This window comes from Lepidochelys kempii, chromosome 27, assembly GCF_965140265.1.
Source record: "Lepidochelys kempii isolate rLepKem1 chromosome 27, rLepKem1.hap2, whole genome shotgun sequence".
NCBI lineage: Eukaryota > Metazoa > Chordata > Testudines > Cheloniidae > Lepidochelys > Lepidochelys kempii.
In genome coordinates, this window is record NC_133282.1 from 11,106,145 (window position 1) to 11,118,945 (window position 12,801).

At 43.7% G+C, this 12,801-nt stretch overlaps 1 protein-coding gene across 5 annotated transcripts in view; it reads left to right on the plus strand.

Annotated features, from left to right (window-relative positions):
• The first annotated feature begins 241 nt into the window (after positions 1-241).
• The window catches only part of CDC27 (cell division cycle 27), a 61,154-nt gene continuing 48,594 nt past the window's right edge, over positions 242-12,801 (plus strand). For all 5 annotated transcript variants that reach the window (XM_073326342.1, XM_073326343.1, XM_073326345.1 and 2 more), the window contains exons 1-2: positions 242-459; positions 11,405-11,480. In XM_073326342.1, the coding sequence (XP_073182443.1) occupies positions 433-459; positions 11,405-11,480 (103 nt within the window). In that variant the 5' untranslated portion in view covers positions 242-432. The remainder of the gene's footprint in view (positions 460-11,404; positions 11,481-12,801) is intronic.

Genomic DNA, 12,801 nt, shown 5'->3' on the forward strand with positions numbered 1-12,801 from the left:
GGCAGACCAGTAGGGCTGGGCAGAGCCGTCGCTGCCCTCCGAGGCCCCGGCTGTCATCACAGCTCTGTCTGTGCGGCGGGCAGCGCTCGGGTCCCGCTCGGCTATCTCCGTCAGCTCGGGCCCCCAGGCGGCTGCTCGGGTGTTTCCGTATCCGCTCGGCGCTCGTCTCAGCTCGGCAGAGGCCCGCTCCGCCCTCGGGTATTTCCGTCCCCATTCGGACATTTCCGTCTGCCCTCGGGTGTTTCCGTCCCCGCTCGGAGGGACTCGGCGCCTGGCCGGCCTCCTTCCTTCCCTCCTTGGTGCCTGCCCCGGTAACGGTCGCTGTGAGTTTAAATGAGCAGGGGCCGGGCCGGGCCCGAGCCGCCGCCGCCACCGGGACACGGACTGAGGCGGAGCCTGGGCCCGCCCCGCTGCGGGCGCTGAGGGGACAGGATGACGGTGCTGCAGGAACCCGTCCAGGTACCGAGCCGCTGGCCGCCGCCGCAGCGAGGCCTCGGCCCGGCCTAGCGGGGCCCGGCCTCTCCCGAGCCGGACCCGGGCCGGGGGCTGAACCCCAGGGCCAGGCGGACCCCCTCCCTCCCCCCCCCCGAGGCTGGGCCGCGGCCGTCTCCGCTCAGAGCGGCCCGCGACCCCCGCCGGAGGTGGGGCCCCTCCTGGAAGGCAGGAGCCCGCCGCAGAGGTGGGGCCCTCGTCCCCCCTGGCCCGACCCCTCCTCTAGAGTGGGACCCTAACCCCCCCCACCCCGGGATGTGAGGCCACCCCTTCCCCTGAGATGGGCCCCTACTGCTCCAGGTAGACCCCCCCAGTGTCCTCACCCCGCTCAGAGACCCCCCCCCAGACACTCCCCACTTCCAGGGCAGGCACCCCTCAGATCTCCTAGAGGCACCCCCTTCTTCTCCCTTCCAGGGAGGACCCACCACTGCCATTTGCTGTTCTCCCTCCCAGGAGACTCACCTTCTCCCCTCGCAGCCCTATGATTAGTACCGTTTGTATTACCATAGCGGCTAGCCCTTGTCAGCCCTAGTGGGGAATCAGGACCCTCCCACTGTGCTAGGTGCTGTACATTCACAGGACAAAAAAAAAATCACTGCCCCATCAGGTCTACAATCTAAGCATAAGATGATAGACAACAGATGGATACAGACAGACGGGTCGGGGGGTGCACAAGGAAACAATGAGTTGATACTGGCCAGCATAATAGTGACGAGTCCACTTCCAAGAGGGACTCTCCCATCTCTACTGCTCCACCCTGACCCCTTATGAGACCCCTTGCTTCCTCCTTTCCTGTTTCAGCCACCCTCCACATCTGCTGTTTTACTATTTAAATGTGCTCAGCTCTATGGATATCACACATATTAAGGACATTTCTTGTCCCAAGGAACTTGCAGTCTAAAAGAGATGGGATGCCTCAGAGACTCAGAGGAGGGAATAACTTAGATTTAAAAAAAAAAAGAACTTTAACTCAGTTTTTCCAGTATATGTTCCCTTCTTATCTTAGTCTGTCTTTCCAGAAGTGATGCCCTGTCAGAAGTTATCCATCCTTCACTCTTTACCATATCTACCTTGCCTTAGCCATCCTTTTTATATTCCCTCCCACTTCAATCTTTCCCATGTTATCTCCTCCCTTTTCCCTTCCACCAGACCTCCAATCTTTCCCAGGTTTCTGTCTTTCTAAATAAATGGGGACATAGGGTTTAAGAAGTCTTGAATAGCTGCACATAGAACATGTTTTTCCTGGTAACTTATAAACCTCTTCCAACTCCCACACTGGAAAGATACTTAGCATACTGTACAGTTATTCATAATAACAATATTGAGCACAACAGAAGTATCAGTAATTTATTTTATTTCCTTTTCTCACAAAAAGATGTAGCTGTTTGTGAGAGACAACACCTACTCCATTGATTTGGTCTACACAAGGGGTAGCAATGGTGGTACTGTCCTTGTAGATAAAGAGTTGGTGTTCTTTACACCAAATTCTGTAGGTCTGCTCTAAACAGCTTTAGACAACGTGGTGCTAAAAACACTTCTAGCCACCTAGACCCCTTTTTCCAGTAATACTCCCCCACTGCTGCCAGCTCTGGAGCTGGACAGGTGGTAGCAACAGTTGGGAATTCTAGCAAAAACTGACGAGTGTAGGTTCCTGTGTGGAAAGGAAGCAAACACCCATTGACATAGTGGATGACAGCAAACAATATCTAACATTTTTACAAATGCGTGTAATCAGCATCTTTTCTGCTGTCCTAATTATGGCTAACCAGGTAGAAAATATTTGCTATCCTGACATTTCCATGACAGAGATGTGGAGAATTTTATCTGAGGTATATTTGGTTTGTAAAATGGGCAGATGCTTTTAATGTTATCTTCTCTAACTTGGAAGTGCTGTTAATGGCAGTCTGCTTTTGTTATCACACAAACCTACTTGGATTCTTGTACTTGATGAAGTACCAAATTTCTCCTTTTTTGCTATCTAAAGAGGCTGATACATTAGTGCGACATCAATGCACAATCATTATGTCTGCACTTGTACATGTGGGACTCACGATTTGCCACTATCTCAGCCCTACTGGTGGCAGCAATGATGGAGATTGTATTGTAGGCACAGTTTAAGTATTGGATGACAAGGTGGTAAAAACATGAATTCTGATTAAGTTACAGCCTCCACCATTGCTACCATCAGCTGAGTTGCACTGGTGTGAATTGCGGATCCTAACTGCCATTTTCAATGCAGCCTTTGTTTAGGCTCCTAGTTACTCTGTCCTCCATTGGTGATCTCATAGAAGTCTACTTTGGTCATCTGTAGTCACAGTTCTTAAAAGTAAACCGCAATGGTGCAGTGATTCTGACAGTTGTAATAAATGCAGTAAAACCACAGGATTATGATGCATTCTGACACTAATGTAATAAGCCTATGACATTCAGACTCTTTTTTGCAGTACAGATTTAAATGAAGCTGTTGGATTATGTGTTTGTTGCTTGGCTGGACTCCTGGTACTTTTTCTCTCCCCAGTTATCCCATTCTTCTTGCATATGTTCTGAAAGAGTAGGCATCGCTTCTGACTCATCAATATTACAAGTGACTAGTGTGTGTGTAAAAACAGATTTTTTTCATGTATCTTTGTACAGCATATGCTGATGGTCATTCAAGAGATCTTTCATTCCCCCTAATCATCTATCCCCTCCCCACCTTGCAAAAGCAAATTATTTTTTGGAAAACTGTTACTTTTACAATCCTGACAGAGCTTTGTAGTGGTTTCATTTGTATATGTAGCATTTTAAAAGCATGTAAGATGACAAATGCCTGCCTGGAAGAGCTTCCAGTTTGAGGGCCTGATCTTGACACCCCTACTCGCAGTGAGTAAAGGTGGCAGAATCTTGTCCTAAATAGACAACATACCATTTTATACCTCTAAATGAAGACAGCTAAAACTTCCAAATTTCAAATATAAATTATGTATTCCATGTGTTATCATATAACACAGGTGCATTTTAATTTTCATCTCTAAACACCTTTAGTTTCAGCAATACAGCTCTTAACAGTTTTCTTGGATGCTTCAATTCCTTGTAGCACCGTAGAGACTAACAAATTTATTTGAGCATAAGCTTTCGTGAGCTACAGCTCGCTTCATCAGATGTTAGTCTCTAAGGTGCCACAAGTACTCCTTTTCTTTTTGCGGATACAGATTAACATGGCTGCTACTCTGAAACCTGTCAATTCCTTGTGTTTTCATCATATTGAATTGCTGATATTGACTGCCATGACCAGATCTAATGATGGACAATTTCCAAGGCCCTGTTCATATTATACTCCTGGGGGAAATTGTGCATCACTGCGCGTGCGCAAAATTCATGGCCCCTGCAGATTTGTTTACCCACAGAAAAACGACTTCTGACGGGGAAGCAAAGGGAAGCGGCAAGAGCGGTCAGGTGCCCACTCCCTGGCAGTGCAGACAGGTTGGTTTGGGCACCCAGAGCAGCCGGTAGAGACATAAATCACCACCTGGGTGGGGGAGGGAGGCTGGGTAGTTGTGTGTGTGTGTGTGTGTGTGAGAGAGACAGACACTCTGTCCCTCTCGCTTGCTATTGCAGCACCCTGTGTGTGGGGGGCTTTGGGGTATTTCTGAAAAGGTAGGCTTGGGGCAGTCTCTGTTCCTTCAGGCAGAGGAGAATGTAGTAGCCTGCCTGCTTAGTGAGTTGTTTGCATTGTTCATAGAGAATTCCTCCATGAGTATAAAACAGGTGTAATAATTTTAAGGCTCCTTTACATTGCCAGAGTGGTGTAAAGGAGCCTTATTGTAAAGGACAGTATGGCCTTATAAGTGCTTATGGTGCTTTAGTGATTAGAACTTGTCTAAATTTTTGGACTGAAAAAATTTCCTATCAAAATGTCCTCCATGAACTGTTTTCTACTGACCTTATTGGAGATGGTCAATAGCCAGTATAAATTGTGGGTTTGAGTTCCCAGCCCTCCCTTGCTCTTCAATTGCCTATGATGTAACATATGGCTGCATATATTTGTTGACTAATACTTAGAAGTAAAGAGTCAATACTAGCTACATTACTATTAGATGGAGGGGGTTTGGTGATTTCCTCCAATCCTCCCCACTCCCATTCTCCATCCATTAAATTGTAGTTTAAATAAATTACCAAAATAATTGAAACTAACTGGATTATATTGCTTTATTTTGACCAAAAATGCAGAATTTTGCAGAATTTTAAAATATTGTGTGCAGAATTTTTAATATTTTGGTGCAGAATTTTTAATTTTTTAATTTTTTTAATTTTTTTCCCCCAAGAGTAATATTATGACTGATAACATGATAGAAATAACCATGTACAAAGAACGAGGAGTACTTGTGGCACCTTAGAGACTAACCAATTTATTTGGGCATAAGCTTTCGTGAGCTAAAACCCTCTTCATCAGGTTCATGGAGTGGAAAATACAGTAGGAAGATTTTATTTATATATATATATATATATATATATATATATATATATATAAAATACACACACACACACACACATACAGAGAACATGAAAAGATGGGGGTTGCCATAACAACTCTAATGAGACAAGTCAATTAAGGTGGGCTATTATCAAGAGGAGGAAAAAAAACTTATGTAGTGATAATCAGAATGGCCCATTTCAAACAGTTTACAAGAAGGTGTGAGTAACAGTAGGGGGGAAAAATTAGCATGGGGAAATAGTTTTTAGTTTGTGAAATGACCCATCCACTCCCAGTCTTTATTCAAGCCTAATTTGATGGTGTTCAGTTTGCAAATTAATTCCAATTCTGCAGTTTCTCGTTGGAGTCCGTTTCTGAAGTTTTTTTCTTGAAGAATTGCCACTTTAAGATCTGTAATCGAGTGTCCAGGGAGGTTGAAGAGTCTAAGATGCCACAAGTACTCCTCATTATTTTTGCTGATACAGACTAACACGGCTACCGCTCTGAAACCTGTAACCATGTACAGTTATCGTTAGCAAAGGTTCCCTGACCGGTAAGGCTGTTTCCCTTCCCCCAAGAACCATTCTATGAAACCATGGTTTTCATTTCTTTTTAGGCTGATTTTCAGGCATGGGGTAGTCTATAATGGCCTTTCTTAAAAGGAAAAAAATCCTTGTTTATATTGGTCATGGAATCAGTAATGTGGACAGGCCCTTCTTGTTGACAAGAGTACAGTGCTTTTGACATAACCTTTAAGACAGGTGGGGAACCTACAGCCCGCAGGTCGGATCCAGCCCACTGCTTCATTTCATCCGACCTGTGGCAAGTGTCCACACTGTGAGCTGGAAGTCCCAAGCCTCGGCACCCCCCTGCAGGGTTGCAGCCGCAAGCGCCGGCTCACCCTGCTGTGGGGGGAATCTAGGGTTGCCAGGCCATTAAAAGTCCAGTTGGCTCCCGGAAGTGACTGGCATGTCCCTGCGGCCCCTGGGAGCAGGGGCAATCAGGGAAGCTCCGTGTGCTGCCCCAGCTCCCAGTGGCCAGGAACCGCAACCAATGGGAGCCTGCGGATGTGGGTAGCATGGTCCGTGCAGAGCCCCCTGGTCCCTTCGCCTAGATATTTGGTTTAGCTGTTGTGCAACATTCAGACTCTGAATAAGCTTTTCTGGGTGAAAAGGTGGGCTTGGCATGAGAAGGCTTCAAATACTTTCCCCTGGATGAAAAAGCATTTGTCTCCTCTTTGAAGAAGCTCTCTCAGTGCACAGCAGCTGATATAGTTTAGGAGTTCTTCTCTGTGAGATTTATAACAACATTTTTGGGTAAGAAGAGAGAAGAACGGGAACCAGCTCTTGGGCTCTGTCTACCCCAGGAGTTCTCAAACTCTGGGTCAGGACCCCAAAGTGGGTCACAACCCCGTTTTAATGGGGTCACCAGGGTTGGTGTTAGACTTGCTGGGGCCTGGGGCTGAAGCCAGAGCCCCACCTGAGGGCTTCAGCTGTGGGTGGTGGGGGCTCAGGTTTACAGAACCCCTTGGCCTTCAGCTTTGGACCCCCTACCTGAGGCAGTGGGGCTCAGGCTTTGGCTTTGGCCCTCCCACCCAGGGCAGCAGGGCTCGGACGGGCTCAGGCTTCAGTCCCACCTCTTAGGGTCATGTAGTAATTTGTGTTGTCAGAAAGGGGTCATGGTGCAATGAAGTTTGAGAATTCTTGGTCTACTGTGTGGGAAAGTGTTACAATAAACTATTGGCTGGAACACTTGGAACCTGCAACCCCTGTATCGTGCCCTGTGTCCATGCAGATCAGCTGTCTGAATCATTTAAATGTTGGTTGCAGCCACAGTGGTGAGATCTCTACCTCTGGTCTGGATGAACAGGTGCCACCTAAAAAGGCTTATCCCTATTGTAGATGAGAAACCGCAAACAGTTCAGCTGCACTAGTCCAGCCAGTTCTAAAGCCAATGGAGTAGCTTTTGTTGGGTAAATACCCCAAAGCACCTGCTTGCAGCAGTTTTGTGCCCTGTGGATTGGTGCTTTGTATCTCCCAGTAACCACTGATACAATCACAATTGTCAGGTGTGCTTCGGGGGAAGCACCAAAATGGTTCTGTCGAGGCACTGCTGCAGTTTGGGCATGCTGAATTGTTTCATTATTCTCGGTAACAACTGCCTTAAAGTGTTCAATGACCGTGTTACAGTTTCCTTGCTTTGTTTCTGCAAGGTGAACTATCACCACAACGATTGCTCACACTCGTTGGCAGTCTGAGGCCAAAGACCAGTTAAATTTGTTTTGTAAAACCTACTGTGTTACAGCATGGTGGTTCTTTTCCTCTCTCACGCTAATCCGTAGAGCAACATGTGAGTCACCAATCTGACTAAAAGAAAAGGAGGACTTGTGGCACCTTAGAGACTAACAAATTTATTTGAGCATAAGCTTTCGTGAGCTACAGCTCACTGTCATCCATTCATGGCTTCAGGCCATAAAACTTGCTTCTTTTTGATTACAGAATGACTGTCATTGTACAGTATGAGCTCCACTAACTCACTCTAAAGTCCTGCTGTTCCAATCCTGGGCCTCTAACCAGCAGCAGTGGTTGGCTGAACTGGTGTGTGGTATCAGTTTTATAATGGAGATGTAACATAACTGTAACACAACCAAAAATCACTTGCTTACTACCTATGCCAGACTTGGGCAAGGTTATAACTCTCAGATAAGAGCAGGTTGCCAGAAGTATGCTGACTTAACACTCTTCTATAATCACTTATGTAGCATCAAAGGTAAGCAAGGTCTAAATAGATATGACCTGTTGTCATTCAGATATAAGCATTTGATTGAATAAAGGAGGAGGCACAGCAGGTAACCAGAGGAAAATGGAACTCTGGTGCGGCTCTATCTTACGCAAGGGGCCATGTCTGCCCCGTGCACAGTCCAGAAGGTGCAGCGGTGACTTGAAGGTCTCTGGGTTGTGCCTTCTGTGCTGCACCTCCTGAAAGGTGCAAAACAAAATTTGAACTGGTTCAGGATAAAAGATGATCACGTCAGGCAAACTTTGTGACTAAACTTCTCTTGGATGTAGAGCAATACTATTGTGAATTGGGCTTTTAAACTGAAAAATAAATACTGTACTTGCAGTGTAGCAATCAAACCAAGACTCTCAATCAAACATGGCTTTCACAAGGATTTAAAAATTTTTGAGTTTTAAATGTATTGTAGGAGTCTACAGGTGAAAGATTAGCAATCTCATATAGAAATTTCCTGTATAATAATCTACGTAGTTATTCAAAACTCTACTGCATAGGTTGTAAATAGATTCCCTATGGTTAATAAAATAATAGTTGGTGCCTATTAGAGTTGTAGAGTTTAAAGGCAGACGGGACTACCAGATCATCTAGTCTGGCCATCTATATAGCACAGGTCACCAGCACCACCCAATACCCACATGCTAAACCCAACAACTGAAATTAGACCAAAGTATTACAGCCCAGAGGAGACTCTGTTTATGTGCCACAGGCAAAGAAGGTGCACACGTACCTGAGGCCCCTGCAATGGCAGGGAAATGATTATGTAAGAAATGTTACTTGCCAGGATTATCTAGACCTGCTCCCATACAGTACCGAGGAAGGCAAAAAACCCCACGTCAGATTGGCAGTGACCTTGGGGAGAAAATTACTTTCTGACCCCACACATGATAATCAGTTAGACCCTGAGCTTGTGAGCAAGAACCAGGCAGCGAAGCACCTGAGACAGAAGATGCTTTGTGACACCTTAGCCCTGGCCCTCCCCATCCAGTGTCAGTAATGTGTGACGTAGCTATGCCGACAAAACTCTTTAGTGTAGTCCTGGCTTTCCTGTTGAGAGGACAACTAGAGGAATCCACCGTCTCTGGCACAGTAAATACATCATTTAAGTAGTGGCAGCAACCTGTGTAACACTATTAATATCACATCTAGAATGCCCTTTGTGTGCACATAGGACACTTCGAAATTAGAAGGGAAATCAGTTTTCACTTGTGTAAAACAAAAAATGCTTAGAATTTATTTCCAGGCTGTTCTGGCTTCTACCTATTACTCCTCAGTCTCTCTCAACCAGGTTAGTGGAGGCATGCAGCACAGACAAAACTGACCCTGAAAGTGGCTCAAAACACAAAACTTCAAGAAAATGGCACAGATTTTCCTCCACTAAGTGTTCTAAAATTGCACTAATGTTTCTTACCAGGTTAAATAAAAGGAAAGCTAATATTTCACTTTTAAACAGGAAAAGTACTAATCACTTGAGGTATTCTGATCTCTGCTATTACTTACTTTAAAAAACAAAGAAACAAACAAAAAAAACCCGAAGGACTATTGAAAATGATAAGGTCTAGGGATGATAACTGTGTGACTGTTCATCTATTGCTGAACAAACTACTCAGTCTGTGTTCAAATGAATAAGTGCAATCTTTGTGATATACAGCAATTCCCTAGACATCTCACTGCAGTTTGTGCATTCCTATATAAAATCTCAGTGCTCCAACCAATGGAAGTAAGACATTGTTTTTCACACACCAGCTAACAATGGATCATGTTCATCTTAGCTCACTGTTGAATGTGTGCAGCTGTACCTTCACAGAAAATGCCATTCTGCTATCGTGTGCAGCTGACAGTTAGCAATCATACAGTGTTTGATGTTGCCATTGGCATGATCTCTAAGCTGTCTCAGTGTAGTATGTGGTGAACTAATCAGCTGTTGGTAAAAACCCACAGAATTGCACTAGTTTGTTTATAACTTCATTAATATGTACTAGGTTCAGATTAACTTTCTTTGTTCAGTATTTATTAATTTAATATAAGAGCTTCAAACAGAAGAACACATTTAGATTGCTCAGGTTTCAGAGTAGCAGCCGTGTTAGTCTGTATCCGCAAAAAGAAAAGGAGGACTTGTGGCACCTTAGAGACTAACCAATTTATCTGAGCATAAGCTTTCGTGAGCTACAGCTCACTTCATCGGATGCATTCAGTGGAAAATACAGTGGGGAGATTTATATACACAGAGAACGTAAAACAATGGGTGTTACCATACACACTGTAAAGAGAGTGATCAGGTAAGGTGAGCTGTTACCAGCAGGAGAGCGGCGGGGTGGGGTGTGGGGGGGGACCTTTTGTAGTGATAATCAAGGTGGGCCATTTCCAGCAGTTGACAAGAACCTCTGAGGAACAGCAGCGGGGAGGGGGAATAAACATGGGGAAATAGTTTTACTTTGTGTAATGACCCATGCACTCCCAGTCTTTATTCAAGCCTAAGTTAATTGTATCCAGTTTGCAAATTAATTCCAATTCAGCAGTCTCTGGCTGGAGTCTGAAGAATTGCCACTTTTAGGTCTGTAATTGAGTGACCAGATAGATTGAAGTGTTCTCCAACTGGTTTTTGAATGTTATAATTCTTGACGTCTGATTTGTGTCCATTTATTCTTTTACGTAGAAACTGTCTGGTTTGGCCAATGTACATGGCAGAGGGCATTGCTGGCACATGATGGCATATATCACATTGGTAGATGTGCAGGTGAACGAGCCTCTGATAGTGTGGCTGATGTGATTAGGCCCTGTGATGGTGTCCCCTGAATAGATATGTGGACACAGTTGGCAACAGGCTTTGCTGCAAGGATAGGTTCCTGGTTTAGTGGTTCTGTTGTGTGGTGTGTGGTTGCTGGTGAGTATTTGCTTCAGGTTGGGGGGGCTGTCTGTAAGCAAGGACTGGCCTGTCTCCCAAGATCTGTGAGAGTGATGGGTCGTCCTTCAGGATAGGTTGTAGATCCTTGATGATGCGTTGGAGAGGTTTTAGTTGGGGGCTGAGGGTGATGGCTAGTGGCGTTCTGTTATTTTCTTTGTTGGGCCTGTCCTATAGTAGGTAACTTCTGGATTGCTCAGTGTCACTGTAGGGTCCTGAGTATGTTCTTATCCTTTGCTTTAGATATATAATTTTTGGTAGTAACTTCTTACAACAATACTCAATCATATATAGATCACAGTCCCACTTCCACTCATCTGTGGAAAAGACTCCACTTGAGTTTAGTGAGAACTGGATCTGGTTCATAGACAGTTGTACATTACAGCAACAGCCACTGGGGGGTGGGGAGAACATGACAGTTGTATCTCTAATATTAGAGAAATACTTGTGCCAAGTTAGAACATTAGGCCTCTTTACATAGTTTTAAAGTATAGCGAAGTCTGCACTATGGACCCACCCCTTTATATGTATGTATCTCTCTCTGGGAGTCATTTTAAAATTATTCTTAAGGTTTTTAATATTGTGTGGCCTTTCAAGATTGAACATTTACTAGGCGATTTAATTTTGCTGCGTCTTTGGCAATGGAAGCTGGTCCTTGGTATTTCCTGTGTTTAATGTGGATTTAAAAAAAAGTTTTTCCCTGTGAATTTAAAATCACATGTATCCATTTACACACATCAGAAAATGTATTTTTCTCTCTACAGGCTGCTATATGGCAAGCACTTAATCATTATGCTTATCGAGATGCAGTGTTTCTGGCAGAAAGACTATATGCAGAAGGTATGTGCCTCACTAATATTGAATTCATGGTTTAAGTTTGCTTAGGATGTTTAGGACTTCTGTTCTTTTTTACACTTGGATAATAAAAGTTTATTTCTTTCTACTCTAAAACTTCCCCTGCAATTGAAGAGAGACAGTCAAGATAAAAATCAAATGTTACTTGTAACAATATCAGGTATTACCTAAACTTACTATAAGAGTAGAGGAAAAACAATTTTTTTTTAATCATTTCAATTTGCTATATGCCCTGGACTACTCTGGGTTTCACTGTTCTCCCCTGTACTATATTAGTTTACTATGATTGTGTGGGTCTTTCATATAGCGACAGGGTAGAAACTTTTTTTAAAATGTGACTTTAAAAAAATCTCTGTTTGGCGGGGTAGATATGGTTTTAATGTAACTGAATAGATTTCAGGTAGATGGTGCCCCTTCAGAATGGCTTATTTGACAAATACTTCTATAGTGACACCAACTTGAAACCTTTACTTCTTTTATTTAAAAAAAAAAAAAGAAGAAGAAGGTACCTTCACGACCTTTATTTGCCAAGCTTGCTTCTGGCTGCAACTTTGTATTTACATACCTTTTTTTTTTTTTTTTTTTTTTTTTTATTCTTGGATCACTATGCTATTTTTGTTTAGCCCAGATTCAGTTTCCAGTTGCAGCTCCTCACCTCTTGCTGGACATAGAGGCTTTCATAATCAATGTTGCTACACAAATTGGTCAGCAAAAAACAATGAGTGCTCTGGCTTATGCCCTTTCTCTGAGCTCAAACATATTGCTTTTGCCATGTGTTTAAACTTCTCTGAATCAAGGAGCTGCTGTCCAAAAATTTTTCTGAGTCTTGGTCTCCAGCATAGCAGCACAATGCTTTCCTACAAACACATGTGTGGCCTGTATCTTGTTACATAGCAAACTATTAAATAACTGAATTTTGCTGACCGTGGTGTGTGTTTATTTTATTAGTTAATAATTTTTAAATTATTTGGATTTATACACAAAACTTTTTAAAAGTTGCTGAAAGGATTCCAAGGATCATCAGTTTGCCAAGATAGCAAGCCAGTTTAGCAAACTAAACTTACTGAGTTCCGTAAAAAATGGGACTTGTTTGGGCTTCATTTCTTTCCGGCTTCTACTTAAGCGTTCCTTTCCTTTGCTGAGAAATGTGCATATATGTTTACTTTAAATGCACAGCTTACATATATTGTTGAAAGGTCAAGTGAGTTAGGTGCTTTTGAAAACTTTACCTACAGCCTGTATCTCCTCTCTCTCTCTCCCCATTATTCATCTCCTCATATAGTTTATTCAATATACGGCTACATAT